The sequence below is a fragment of the Anopheles coustani genome, chromosome 2 (genome assembly GCF_943734705.1).
Source record: "Anopheles coustani chromosome 2, idAnoCousDA_361_x.2, whole genome shotgun sequence".
Taxonomy (NCBI): Eukaryota; Metazoa; Arthropoda; class Insecta; order Diptera; family Culicidae; genus Anopheles; species Anopheles coustani.
The window spans coordinates 54,592,580-54,606,307 of NC_071289.1; the positions used below are offsets into that span (position 1 = coordinate 54,592,580).

The following is a 13,728-nucleotide window of genomic DNA, read 5'->3' on the forward strand; positions in this document are numbered from 1 at the left end:
ACTGTATCCCTTTTGTACTGCTTTTTTAAGTCGGTGACAATATCACATTTATCACATCTCAACCGAGACCGAACCATCCGGTGTGCGAGAGGATTTACTGTCCATAGTTGGGGCTGCTAGCGGACAGAACATAGGGGGCATGCAAGCATTGCGGCGAGCGATCAAAGAAGGGTTCTTGATTGCGCCAGGCTTTGAAGTTAGTCAATAGAAAGATTCAATTGCAGAGGAGAAGCTATCCATAGAAGACGTATTAGGAAGCAATATATATGATTTTGAGTTAATTGATTGATTAGTTTAGTTAAATAAGAGACATGTTCTACAAAAAAACTCCACGTACGCTAAAGGAAAAATATAAAAGTAAGCTCCCAAGAGGTTATTCCAATATTGCATGTGCCTTTGTGTGCCATCTATGAATTTGTAAGAATTGTAAATTGATAGTATTTTGCTTGCTGGAAACTGAGCTGTTTCCGATCAATGTTATATAAATTGAATTTTATATTTTATCAAAAATCAAAAAACTGTGATCCCACCACTTCGTGATTTGCTTAGTTTATAACAAATATCTTACGATGATTCTGCCATTCACAAACCTGTGTTGGGGTAAGAGGTGGGACTCATCATCATCAAAAACAAAGCTACCACCTATTTCTATGGTTTGAATCGCAAAACTCACGTGTCTCGTACATTTTGACGAAGATTTGTATTTTATTGAAAAATACACGCTTGTATTATAGTGTATATATTTCAAATAGTCTTGAATAGTAAATTATGAAATTACTATACGAATATACGATAATTGTGCCATATGATACCTACTATCCGACATTAAAAAGCATTTTGTAATTGTCTATTGGCATATATCGGTAAAACTGTCTGCATAGAGGAGAAAGTAACCTGATGGGACATAAAGTAACCTTACAGAGTGAAATAATAATCCTTGAAGTTAAAAACAAATATCTCAACGAAAAAAAGAACTATGACGTTCTCCAACTTCAACTCTAAAAGGAACCGAATGCCCCCAAATAAAATGAAATGTTAGAATTAAACACCAATTGCGTTCGAGCTTGTATCAAGAATACAACTTTATTGATCATTCGTTTATTTGAAAAAAAAACTTTAAAAACAACTTTACACAATTGATTTCTATACTACAGTAATTTCATCACAAAGTATTATTCAAGTTTTTTGTTATAATGGTATGTTAGGTTGTCAATAGAAGTACTGTTTGAGTGTCACAACGTTTCAACAGCCACCAAGTGCGGCCGCAAGTCGAAGGGAAAGTTATGTTTGGATATTATAATTGGGAACCTGCAACGCTATCTATATGTGAAGAACGTACGCGTACCACAAATATACGTAGCACGGCCGTGTACCATACCAACGCAAAAGGAGATAAAATGGTTGGCGTTTGATATTGTAACATGTTATGTTGTTCTGAATTTTTCCGTCAATTTGGCTTTCAATGTATCCACCTCTCTCTAGTGTTGCACCACAGAGGGTTGGGCTGGAGCAGCAGCGGCAGGTGCTTGCTGTTGTGCTGGTGGCGGTGCCACATTTCTAGTGGCCGGTTGCGGAGGCTGCTGGTTTTGCTGCTGCTGTAGTTTCTGATGCTGCTGTTGCGATTGCTGTACGTTCATTTGTGGTACCTGTTGTTGTTGTTGGGGAGGTTGTTGATTAGGTTGTACATTATTTTTAACCTGCTGCTGGCCTTGAGGATTTTGTGGAATTTCATTAGTTTGATATTGCTGCTGCTGTTGCTGCTGTTGCTGCTGTTGCTGCTGCTGCTGGTGTTGGGGATAATTTTGCTGTTGTTGAGCGGGAGGCGACGGTTGTCCTTGGTATTGCGGCGGAGATGGCTGTTGGCCAGTGTATACCGTCGACTGCTGACCAGTGTAAGTAGGGTTTGGGTTAATTTTATGCGGCACGACATTATCGTAGGCTTGATTTGGATGCACGTTTATTTGCTGGCCATGATTGTAGCCGGGTGGTGGAGGTCCCTGTTGGTGCAATTGTTGCTGCTGCTGCTGTTGCTGTTGGTAATGCTGTTGTTGTTGCTGCTGCTGTTGTTGGTAATGCGGAGGTTGTTGTTGCTGATAGTGTTGTTGTGGAATGGCATTGGGATGCACCTGATATTGACCCTAAAGTGGAAATAAAAAAAAACAAATTATTTATTCAACCAATAACTCTACCAGCAACAATTGTCTTACGTTCGGATCTGGGTGGTAACCGTTCGGCATATTGGGATGCGGTGGCAGCTTGCCTTCCGCAATCAAACGCTGAATTTCTTCCTGACGGCGCCGTTCAAACTCTTGGTACTCCTCGTGGGTATATTGCTGCTGATGATCGACCGTATCCCATTCCGGATCCTTCTGGAATTCGTCACGCTTAGTCTGTTCGATGAACTCCTCGAAGCTTATCAGCCCGTCCTTATTCGTGTCCGCCTCCTGGAACACGTGCTCGCGCATCCGTTCCATCTCTTCCGCGCGCTCCTTCATGTCGTCCTCGGGCGCACCGGCCTGATACATCTTGTTCAGTTCGTTAATGAACAACACTTTCACCTCGTTCTCGTCCCACATATTATTGCCGTCGAGATCATGCAGCATGAAGAACGTTCTCGGATCAAAGTCCTGTCCGTCCATGTGATCCTGCTTCTCCCAGACCTCTTCCAACTGTGCCTTGTTGCCCGGATGGTGGATCTTTTCGTGCTTGTCGTGCTTTTCTTGCTGCTGCTTCAGCTCCTGCTCGTACGCCTTCCGGTGTTCCTCGTCGAGGGAGCGTAGCTTTTCCTGCTTTTCGAACTCTTTCTGCAGCTCGTACTGCTTGAATTCCTCCCGCCTGCGTCGGTCGTTCTCCATCAGATCCTGGGACGTTTTATGGATGAGTTTCTTTAGATCGTCGATCTCAAACGTATGCGGGTTCGAATGATCCAGGTGCTCGCTGATCTTCAAGTGATCGCGATCGATTTCGTTCGTCAGTTCAAACTGCTTCGTTGCCAATTCCCTCAGCCGATTCAACTCCATCCGCTTCAGCTCGTCAAGACGCGATCGAACGTGATGACCCACATATTCGAGCTCTTGCGCAATTTTGCCGGACTGACAGAAATAATTATTTACCATAAGTACATATATTTTAATACTAATTCAGTTGTAGTTTGATTGAAAACTAACCCGTATATCAGCCTCGTCTGCCTTTTGAAGCTTCTCCGCAAAAGTTGGGTCGCTTTCGAGCACATTCACAACCTCCTGTAGATACTTATTGTACTCAATAATGTTCTGCAAAAGGAATGGGTCAATTACGAACAGTGTCCAGTTGCTATCCGTGAAAATATTCACAAACTTTCGACCTCGGCTCCGCTTCTTACCTCCATTCGTTCAACATTACTATCCTCCGGCTTTTCTTCTTTTTCTGGAGCCTTCGGCTTCTGCGTCACGACCGGAAGACAAAGCACAGACGGCAGAATCAATGTCAACGACAGCAGCACTATGCTGCATTTCCCTCTCAACATGGTGAAAGAGGATCTTTCGTAGGATGGTCTATCAAAATAAAACTGTGATTTGATACGGGTTTCCCTGAAATAAAACAACCATGCCGGTAGCATCAGATAAGATACGAATTACACATTGCAATCAGCAACAATAATAAAACATCCGGAAGCTACAAGAAGAGTTCCTGAAGGTCACTGATGAGGGAATTCCGTCACATTCTCTAAAAACTACTCACTTTTGCACCGATGCTAAGAAATGATTCAGATACCAGTATGTTGGTTAAGTGTTACAAATATCATAGAATGATTCTACAACAGTTGTTCAAATTGGCAATTAATTAGAAGAAACACGTACCAGCTGTGTGGGAACTAGACAATTGCAGTCGATTGTTTTGATATTACTTACCTTTGACGTACACCTGTTCTGACGTGTGATTAAACAACGGCGTAAGAAAGCAGGTCGTCTAGTTTAGACAAGAAGTTGTCAAAAAAGCATGAAACTGTTGACAATCAATAAGTAAATTTGTTAGGTCTTGGTCTAGCAACAGCAGGTTTCTATGACATAAATAGTACAAAAACGTTGAATTTTATCATAAAACGGATTCGAATAAAATATCGAATAAATATCGAAAACATTTCATAATCGGAAACAGATCGAACATAATGTTTGTTGGCACAAAACCAATTTTGGTTTTATCTGAATCCAGTCAGTACTTGTTTGTTCTATAACATGAAATCTAGTTTTCTCAATTCCATGTTGCTTATATTATTTTATTGTAAAAGTTTCACTCAATGCAAATGGTACTGCAGGATTATTTTAAATAACGTACGTTTTATTACACCAGCCTCTATGTCAAGAATCTTGGTCCATTCGCTCGAACTATCAAATCGTGGCAACGTCAAATTTTGTCACGTCAGGAAAATTTGGTGTCGAATCTGTGCCGTGTGTGTATCGCTTTTTTCCTAAACCATAAATCTCTATCGAATGGTTTGGTATCCGTCGGACAGAAGACATTTGAACTTAATCGCCTACGCTGTATAAGCATTCTGCTCCGGTATTTTTGCTTTCGGAGCACTACAGTTCCCACAATCGAAAGCGTTTGTCCCGTGGTGGGTGAGCGTGGACTCTGGGAAAGCTGCCACGGGAGTGGACGTGCAAATTATTATTGTTTCCAAACTCGTGCGTAAGACCACAACACCTCATCGAAAATGGCTGGCGGAAGCCTACCATCGAAAGAGGACATTGATGCCATCTTCCATCGGCTGCGGTCGCAATCGACGAATAAGGTACGATGGCTCACGGTGCTATTCAATGTCACACCACCAAGTGTATGACGTGGTTCGTGCGTCCTTCGGTGACCGATGTTTATTTCCTTACCTACTTTCACAGAGCTGTTTCGACTGTGGAGCGAAGAACCCGACCTGGTCTTCGGTTACATACGGTGTGTTTATTTGCATCGATTGTTCCGCGGTGCACCGGAACCTTGGCGTGCATCTGACATTCGTGCGCTCCACCAACCTGGACACGAACTGGACCTGGCTGCAGATCCGCCAGATGCAAGTCGGTGGCAATGCTAACGCTGTAAGTAAAACTTCTGCATTGGCCCGAGGCCGGAACTAATTAAATTAATCCTTACGAATGTCACCAACGTGTTTTTGCTATTTTAGGCTCAATTCTTCCGTCAGCATAATTGCAACACTACCGACGCCCAGCAAAAGTATAACTCGCGTGCCGCCCAACTGTATAAAGATAAGTTGCTTAATAAGGCTCAGCAGTCGATACAGCTTTATGGCACTACGGTAAGTAGAAACATAGCAATAATACCGCTCCTTTAAATTATTTTCATTTGAGTCAATTTTTTTGAATTGCTATGTGATTTTATTCTTGTTCTTTTGTTTCTTTTAATTTATTGTGTCTTTTAACACATCTTAAACTTGAGTGGGTTGACGTGTGTTTAAATACAATTTTCTTCTGTAACCGTTCGAAGATCATTTGCGATCACCCTGGAATAGCATAAATTTAGAAACTATTGCAGATTTTGCCCATAGCTTTTAATTTGATTTGTTTGTTAATCGTGTTGCATTCGCTTAATTCGACCATTCCGTTCTCGCCTTCCGTAATCACAGCTGCACATTGATAATTTAAACGACCAACACCTGAACACTGCCGGCGATAAGCAAGAGGTAGACTTTTTCTCCGAGTGTGACAACTTCGATGGCGATAGCGCCGCCGTATCAGCCGTACCTTCCGCGGCGAAGGACGAAAGGAACAATAATACCAACAGTCTCAAGCAGGACAGAGAGCAGGAAAACGTAAGTTACATTTCGTTGAGTGCATCGACATTCCATTCTCTCTGGCCTTTAATGCTTTTACTTGGTTTGCTTTTCTTGATGTGTTTATTGTGTACTAAGTTTTGTTATGAAATAGTAAATCTCATCAAAAAGTAGTACTGAAACTTTGAGAATCTTCATAACAAGAGTTTTATTGTTATTTTGTTTCCTTTCTTCCTCTTGTGTTCACAGATTCCTAAGTTGGCCTCCCTCAGTGCCACAGTCGATCCTGCCGCCGGTCCGAGGGTTGATTTTCTTACCTCGGAAATCCAGCTCGATGCTCCCAAGTCGACGATCGGCGTGCGTAAGATTCAACCGAAGAAGGCAGGCCTAGGTGCAAAAAAGGGGGGACTCGGCGCGACCCGCGTTAAAACGAACTTTGCCGAAATCGAGGAGCGCGCCAACATGGCCGACAAGCTGAAGCTCGCGCCCACCTTGGAGAAGCCTGTCAGTGAGGAGGAAAAGGCCGAAACGCTCGCCAGTGTGCGGCTTGCCTACCAGGATCTCTCGATCAAGCAGCACAAGGAGGAGGAAAAGCTGAAAGCGATCGATCCGAACAAGGCGAAGCAAATCGAACGGCTTGGTATGGGATTCGGTCGAGCGACCGGCGTTTCCCATTCGGCACTGACCGACATGAAGACGCTCACGCAGGAGGAAACGACGACGCGGAGCGGTATGTCGTTATCGAAGGCGTTCGATCGTGATAACGACTCGTCGAGTGGTGGTGGTGGCGGTGGAGGTGGAAGCACTGGTGGCGGTAGTGGCAATGGAGGAAATGACTTTTTCGATGATTATTCCAACATCTACGGGTATTCCGGCAGTGGTAAGGGGGCGGATCTGAGCGAAGCAACACAGATGGGCTTTGATACGCTGGATCCGATCGACAGCAAGCGTCCTACGGTTAAAACTATGTTCTCGCCGACGGGCAGCAGCAGCAGCAGTAGCAGTGCAAAAGGTGCCACCAGTATTAGTGGTAAGAACAAAACTTATATTTTTCAAATTAAGATTTAGAATTAAATTAAGAGATTTAAGATGTTTATTTGATACTATATTTGAGCTTGGCCTTAAACAGTGTTAATGATAAGCAAAAAGTGAGATAAGATAGAAAATCCTTATGGAATCCCGACAAGACTAGTGGGTAGCTCCAAGTGATTATCAGAGTAGAATGTCCCATTCGATGTCAAATTATTTTTTTTACACAATTCTGAAAAATATCAAACAAATTATGTAGTTTTGATATACTTTTAAGGTAGTTGTCATGATTACTTGAAATAATATTATGATGCGTTTATAGGAAATTCCTACTATATGGAAAATGGTCACCAAATGGTCACAGTAGAAATCTCAAATTAATGTGGTCAAAGAGCAAGTAGTTTTTCAAAATAATACAGAACCACTTTCATCAACAGTAAGTTTAGAATTAGAAGAAAAGAAATGGTGGTGCGTTTATAGGATTTTCGCGAACTTTATTACTCAGATGCAACTAAAAATATGTTTCTACGTGGTTAAAATACCCGAAGCTTGTTTATCATGATAAAAACGTATCACAAGTACACTCCGCATCATCTGAACCGCATTAAATCTATCAGTATCGCATTTTCCAAATACTTTCACTTTCCAGATCAACCAACTTCTTACAGCCGTGGCGGCGGTGGTGGCAGCAGTAGCAACCGTAGACCCGGCAGCAACCAACAATCGTCATCCGCCGACTTGAGCGATGTGGCGCAGAAAAAGTTCGGTTCAGCGAAGGGCATTTCGTCGGACCAATTTTTCGGCGACGAACAGTCCGCCTACGACCGATCGGCAAACCTTTCGAAGTTCCAAGGCTCAACCAGCATCTCTTCGGCGGATTACTTCGGCAATGGTTCTTCGATGGGATCGGGTGGAAGATCCGGTGCGTTACTATATAGGGAAACATTTATATCTTTCTCGAGATTATCTTACTCTTACTATTCTTTTGGTTACTACAATTCTCTCCAATAGGTGGAGGATCGCGTGGTCCTGCCCTGCAGTACAACGGTCCGGACTTGGATGATGTAAGAGAAAGCGTACGACAAGGCGTCACAAAAGTAGCCGGACGATTGAGCAATCTGGCAAGCGACGTTATGAATTCGATTCAGGATAAATATGGCTACTAAAGTACATCGAAATGGCAAAGGAAAAACAATACGATGAAAGATACAAATTTCAACAATCAACACAGTTTATAGCTTACTAGCCAGCCAACCAGCCAGCCAGGCAACCGGCCCCACCTGGACTAGCGGCAACGTCTGAAAGGACGACGAAAGGAAGTTTAAAGTGCGTCTTTGTTGTTAGATTATGTTTATGTTAGTTTTATATATGTATGTATTTGTATTCTGCTTCGAAAACGAAATACATTTATCTGCTGTTTTACAATTTATCACCCTCCACACGAAACCACTCTTAACACAAATCGTTTAAGGTTCGGATTGTTAGCGGCAGTGTAAACTGCCACCGCTCCTTGTTTCCGATCGTTTCGCTTCCATGGCTAGGGAATGTACTTTTCAATTGCGTTGGTGGTGCAACAATATTAAAAGTAAAACACCGCAAAAGCCAGCACGTGATGAGCTTCGGAACATTGTTAATATATATATTCATAATAGCGAACTAGGAGAATTAATTTCTTTCGACCACATGAGTAGATATCGGTTTCACATCGCATAAAGCGCCTTATCGCTCACTCGCAATCATTCGAAGTGTTACGATAACAATAAAATAATTACCTTACCTTAGAGACAATTTATTCCGATAACGCAACACAGGCATATAAAGTCAACAGGTTTAATCCAAGGAACACAAAAATAAGCCATTGTTTCACCTTACACCGAATAGATTGAGGAACAAATGACACTATTTTACAACTATAAATAAAAGATGTATAACACACATTCACGAAGCCTAAAACATTATTTCCACCTTCCCAACGGGAACCAGGTTCCTGTATGTAGAAATGTTATACAGCATTTTCGTAATACCACTATCCTAACCCTAATTACCAAGTGCGAAATATGCATCCTGTCCTTAGATCCTTCATTTTAAAGTGCAAACAACGTAATTTTCTTATTTGTACAATCCATTTTATTTCTTGTTTACGTACCACATTCTATGATTATATAGTGAACATAAATTATAACAGGCGACACTTGTAACACAACAAAATACATATGAAGAATGTGTTAAAGTAATCATGATATGCAAATAAGTCACACTCGAGCCATGTATAAACAAGCTTTGGGGAATAGATTTATAAGACGAAGGTGAAAAAGGTTGATATAATAAAGAATCTAAATTGAATAACATTTTGTGTTTTTCCATATGACGATGTCAAAGCTAACAATTATTTTAAACATTTTGCAACAATACTTTTTGCCTATAGTAATTTTTAAGTCGTATGCTTACAGTCAAGATGGTTCATGAATATTATGCGCAAGCTAAAAAAAACCGGACACAATTCATTCGCTCTGCTGCTGCGTTTGCATGTACACGTGTTTGCCTTCTGCTAACCTGGTTTTCTAAATTAATATATGAAGTTCAACTAGCTGTTGATAACTGCTTCACATCACTCTATTGTCTAAAGTATATTTGAAAATGGAGAACCTAAACGGTCGATGCTAAATCATTGTATTTCCGTTCTACATTCTAAAACATTACCTAAACAAGGTTAAAATAATCTGTAATCTTTTTGTTATCTTTCCTTCTATGCCATATTTTAGGTATTAGGGAAATTCGAATGATATCATTCTAGTATTTTCTAGAAACACGTTTCATTGGTTTTAAATTTAAGCATAAACTATAAAAGGATGTGTATTTTTCATTAAATTATTTTTTTATAATAAATTTAAAATAATCAAAAAATATGAGTCAAGCGTTGGACAAGCGTTAAACAATCTTCGGAAACTAAAAGAAGGTAAATATGAGGGATTGGGATAACTTTTGCAAGCCTACCAAAGAAACCGATTTCTTTGAAAAATATCAAACATCACGTACAAACATGTATGACACCCACTTTTAACGTGCTTCACTTTACGGAACCACCCGTGCGGTTTCGGTTGTCGTAATTCCATCGATACAAAGCATCATAAATTACCATCCAATTCAAATGCTTCCACACCCCATAAATATACCCTACTCAAGGCAAGGTCATACAACACTTCTGTCCGGATCGGATATCCTCTTTTCATCACGTGCGTCCCATCAGGGCCTCCGAAGGACATAATAATTGTTTGGCCGGCCCTGTTTCGGGTGTCAATTACAGAACAGAGTTGAGCGAAAAAAGAAAACAACTAATGACAAACAAAACCGGTACCGATCGTCTGCGGAATTTCCAGCTAAGATAAAATACAATCCCATAAGCGATGCGCGAGCCGGCTTGACCGTGGACCCGTGGCGCGATCGTGCCTGTCCGGAGACCGGAGTTTGGCGCTATTAGAACAACCGGATTGGATCGCGAAACGGTTAGTCGTAGTTTTGGCACCTGGAAAGATGGACCGTGTTGGTAACTGGAAGAAATTTGTGTCTGTGGCGTTGCTGGTGCTAGCAGTATCCGTGTTCACGTTGGTTCAGGCCGACGTTTCACCACTGTTTCAACTTCCGCAGCAATTTCTCCGTCAACAAAGGCAGTTGTAAGTTTTACATTAGGAAACCAATCTCCTCCACAGCTACGACATATTTGTTTTGCTAAAAACAATTAGATTTTCCTCGTTTGTATTATTGTGTATTGCGTGTTCTTAGGAATTGCTTGTTGTAAGTAATTAGAGCATTAGTTTTTTAAGTGAAGGATTCACGCTGTGCGAGGGAAAAGTTTTTTTAGAAACTATGCAGTTATGTAAATTTTGCAAATTGCACTTGCGAGCACTTTTCTTCAATTAATCAACATAAATCAATGATATGACATTTTTTAATTAACAAATCCTTAATATAAAAGCATTGAAGTCGGTAACATTGAAAAAAATAATCAATCTTTTTATATTCATTGAATTCCCTAGAATTCGCCAAACGGCAACGTCCGCAATACAAAAATAAATAATTCCCGAGAATTAAATTAGATCGTACTCATGCCCTTCAATTGATCTGTTTCTGCAGAAATGCAAGATCGCTGCGATTCGTCTTGCTTAAGGGAACGATCTTATCGATCGGGTCCCATTACTACAAACTGTCCCTTTGATTCGATTTCATATGGCTTGATGATCGTCGATTCAATTTACATCCGACCAACACGAGCAACGGATCGTAGAATCGCACGTTCTTGTTTGCAGTTCGAGGAATTCCCCCTGGGTTGATTAAAAGAATACTATCGATGAATCATTCGTATTCAAGAGCTGAAAACGACAGTTCTAGTTGACGCACCTCAGTTTCTGCTCGTACGCGACAAAATGAGGACGGTTTACACAGTGTTCTTTCTTGTGGCAGCATCGTTCTTTGCCGGAATTGTGATTGCCGGAGTTTTCCATATCCATAAACGACAGACTCAAGCAAGTGTCCTGGTGGAGCCTGAGATAGCAGTTCGGAGTAAACGGCAAATTGTGCAGATCCTGCGGTTTGTGCAGATACTCTTTCAATTTTCGAAAGCATAGTGGTGGTTTCGTATGCAACACAGTTATTTCAAATTAGTAGTTATATGTTTCGTTTAAGCGTTTCAACTGATCAATGATTAAGATTAATTGTGCTACGAATCGTAAAAAAATATTAGTACTAGCCACATAAGTTCATACGCTCTATAAATGATTTATTTGTGCAGAAAAAATACTGAATTCGATGATTTTAGAATAATTTAAAAAAATGTAAATATTGTTTGATTGATTGTTTCAATTTTCTTTTCAGTGGATTTCCAGGAGTGACAAATCCTTTATCGGGGTATGTTATTATTTCGGGCTTTCGATGATAGCGAATATTAAATCACTTTTTCCTTTTCTAACAGTGGCTTTAGTGGATCTTCTGCCAGTGCTGCAGCAAATACGATTTCTCAAAATTCTGGGTACGCAACAGACATATTTATACCACCCCAACACTCTCGTATTTTTTATAATAATACCAGCAATAATCAATTAACTTTTTCCCTACGTATTAATTATAGGTCCAATGGATTCGGTGGCTTTCCCAATTTCTTCAGTCCTCAACAAAGGTATTTATACTTAAAAGAAAAGAACTATCTTATTAGATGTCTTTGATTCACGATCCTTTTTTCTACTCCTAACAGTGGCGGATTCAGTGGATCTGGTGCCAGTGCAAATGCCGCTGTTCAGGAAGTTGGGTAAGATTCGTACCTTGCATCACATCGTGGTGTTTGAAACTAAACCATAGCCATTTACGTTTTAGGGGTGTCGGGGGTTTTTCCGGATCAAATGCGGCCGCAAACTCGTTGAGCCAAAACATAGGGTGAGCATGACGTAATACGAACAGATGTCGTAGTACTACGCATTCCAGCGATTAGGCTTGAATTGATACTGATGCTTCTTTGACAGAGGATTTGGTTTTTCCGGCTCGAATGCTAACGCGAACGCATTCGGACAGAGTTTCGGGCCGGGTGGATTCGGATCGTCGGCGGCCAATGCTCAGGCCCAATCTTTCCAGAGCGATGGACCGCTCGGTTCCTTTGGAGCTTCCGCTTCGAATGCGGCAAGCCAAGGGTTCAACGCGGGACCCGGAGGGCTCAGCGGTTCGGCCGGTTTCTCCGGCAGTCAAGCGTACAAACTGCCAGGCAATCGCCAAATTTCCCTATCCTACTCGAACGGTTTTTCCCTCGCCAACGGGCAACCGGCGCTTTCGAATGGGTTCAGTGTTTCGGAGAGCTGAACCTGTTCCCAGAACCAGAAAAACCCCCATTTGTACGCGCCACAAACCAATCAACCACAAGGGACTGATCTTTAGTCGTAAGTCAATATTTATTTTAGGCTGCCAACAGGAGAATCCCAACAGGGAAATCTGTATAATACACAAAAAACTCTGCCACTTGTTAATCACATATCGATGACTTAGTAGTGTGGTACTGAAACTTTTAAGTCTACTGCCTCCATCGAATCATATTCATTAGAAAAAGCTCTTATCAGATTTTGCCGATGGTCCATAGGTTCTTGAGAAACTCACAACAAATGCATGCGACGTCATAGGAATTTGTTTTCCAATTTTTATTTAAAAGTGAGATCAGCTTTAGATTAAGGTTCATTGATGGAATCTGTAATACAATAAAGATCTGCTTTGAAATTACGATCATACGTGATTTTAACTATCATCATTTTTTTTAAACAATAGGCAATACCGTGCACCACAACAAACACTGTTAAAGTAGACCAAAACAGATACTGTTAAAGGCAGCTCGCAATTATCAACTGCGGATAAGCCAACTCTTGATATCTCGATTTTTTTAAAAGTATTTTTCGGAAAAAGGTAAAAAAGTTCTTCAAAACAGTACAAATTAACCTATGACAAAAAACATCTTTGACAATAACTTTTATATTGTTCATAGAAGCATTTAAAGCAACTTTATAGCAAAAGCTAGATTGAATAAAGTATTTCAATACGGAGTCTACTACATTAAAATAACTTGATTTTTGTTAAAACTTGTTTAAAGCGGGTAAGTTGATAAAGAACCATTTCATGTGGGTAGATTACTCTTTTAAAAGGGCATCAAACAGATCAATCATCATGATCACGTACATTTTTAGTCGCACATTTGCGATTTAAAATGACTTTAAAACAAGAAATAAGTTATCAGACGCCTCGAAGATTTTTATCTACAACAGGAATTCGTATCCGAAAAAATGACTAAAATTTCGCTGATGGTGTAAAACTATTGATTCATTAGCACGATTCTACTCACACACTTATGCTTACTCAGTGCGCTCTGTTTCACTGTTTTCTACTAACGTTGCACTGAAAGGCACTAATCAGCGGTC

The 13,728-nt window shown here is 40.8% G+C and overlaps 3 protein-coding genes across 4 annotated transcripts; 2 read left to right on the top strand and 1 right to left on the bottom strand.

The window, feature by feature from the left end:
* Window positions 1–1,063: 1,063 nt before the first annotated feature.
* Window positions 1,064–3,863, bottom strand: LOC131265506 (nucleobindin-2). Of its 2 annotated transcripts, none has more exons than XM_058267779.1 (5): window positions 3,721–3,863; window positions 3,362–3,569; window positions 3,168–3,272; window positions 2,208–3,092; window positions 1,064–2,138 (listed from the first exon to the last, which is right to left on the bottom strand). In XM_058267779.1, exons 2-5 carry the CDS (start codon window positions 3,503–3,505, stop codon window positions 1,479–1,481), a joined length of 1,794 nt encoding a protein of 597 aa, XP_058123762.1. In that variant the 5' UTR covers window positions 3,506–3,569; window positions 3,721–3,863; the 3' UTR covers window positions 1,064–1,478. The 2 variants fall into 2 exon arrangements, with proteins under 2 accessions (XP_058123762.1, XP_058123763.1); XM_058267780.1 differs by having other exon boundaries at window positions 3,840–3,861.
* Window positions 3,864–4,393: 530 nt separating this feature from the next.
* LOC131265505 (ADP-ribosylation factor GTPase-activating protein 2) lies at window positions 4,394–8,219 on the top strand. Its single transcript, XM_058267778.1, has 7 exons — window positions 4,394–4,771; window positions 4,875–5,066; window positions 5,153–5,284; window positions 5,612–5,797; window positions 6,008–6,788; window positions 7,437–7,709; window positions 7,799–8,219. Exons 1-7 carry the CDS (start codon window positions 4,694–4,696, stop codon window positions 7,951–7,953), a joined length of 1,797 nt encoding a protein of 598 aa, XP_058123761.1. The 5' UTR covers window positions 4,394–4,693; the 3' UTR covers window positions 7,954–8,219.
* A 2,989-nt stretch (window positions 8,220–11,208) lies between these two features.
* LOC131264648 (glycine, alanine and asparagine-rich protein-like) lies at window positions 11,209–13,031 on the top strand. Its single transcript, XM_058266918.1, has 4 exons — window positions 11,209–11,372; window positions 11,754–11,810; window positions 12,152–12,211; window positions 12,298–13,031. Exons 1-4 carry the CDS (start codon window positions 11,209–11,211, stop codon window positions 12,626–12,628), a joined length of 612 nt encoding a protein of 203 aa, XP_058122901.1. The 3' UTR covers window positions 12,629–13,031.
* The last annotated feature ends 697 nt before the right edge of the window (window positions 13,032–13,728 follow it).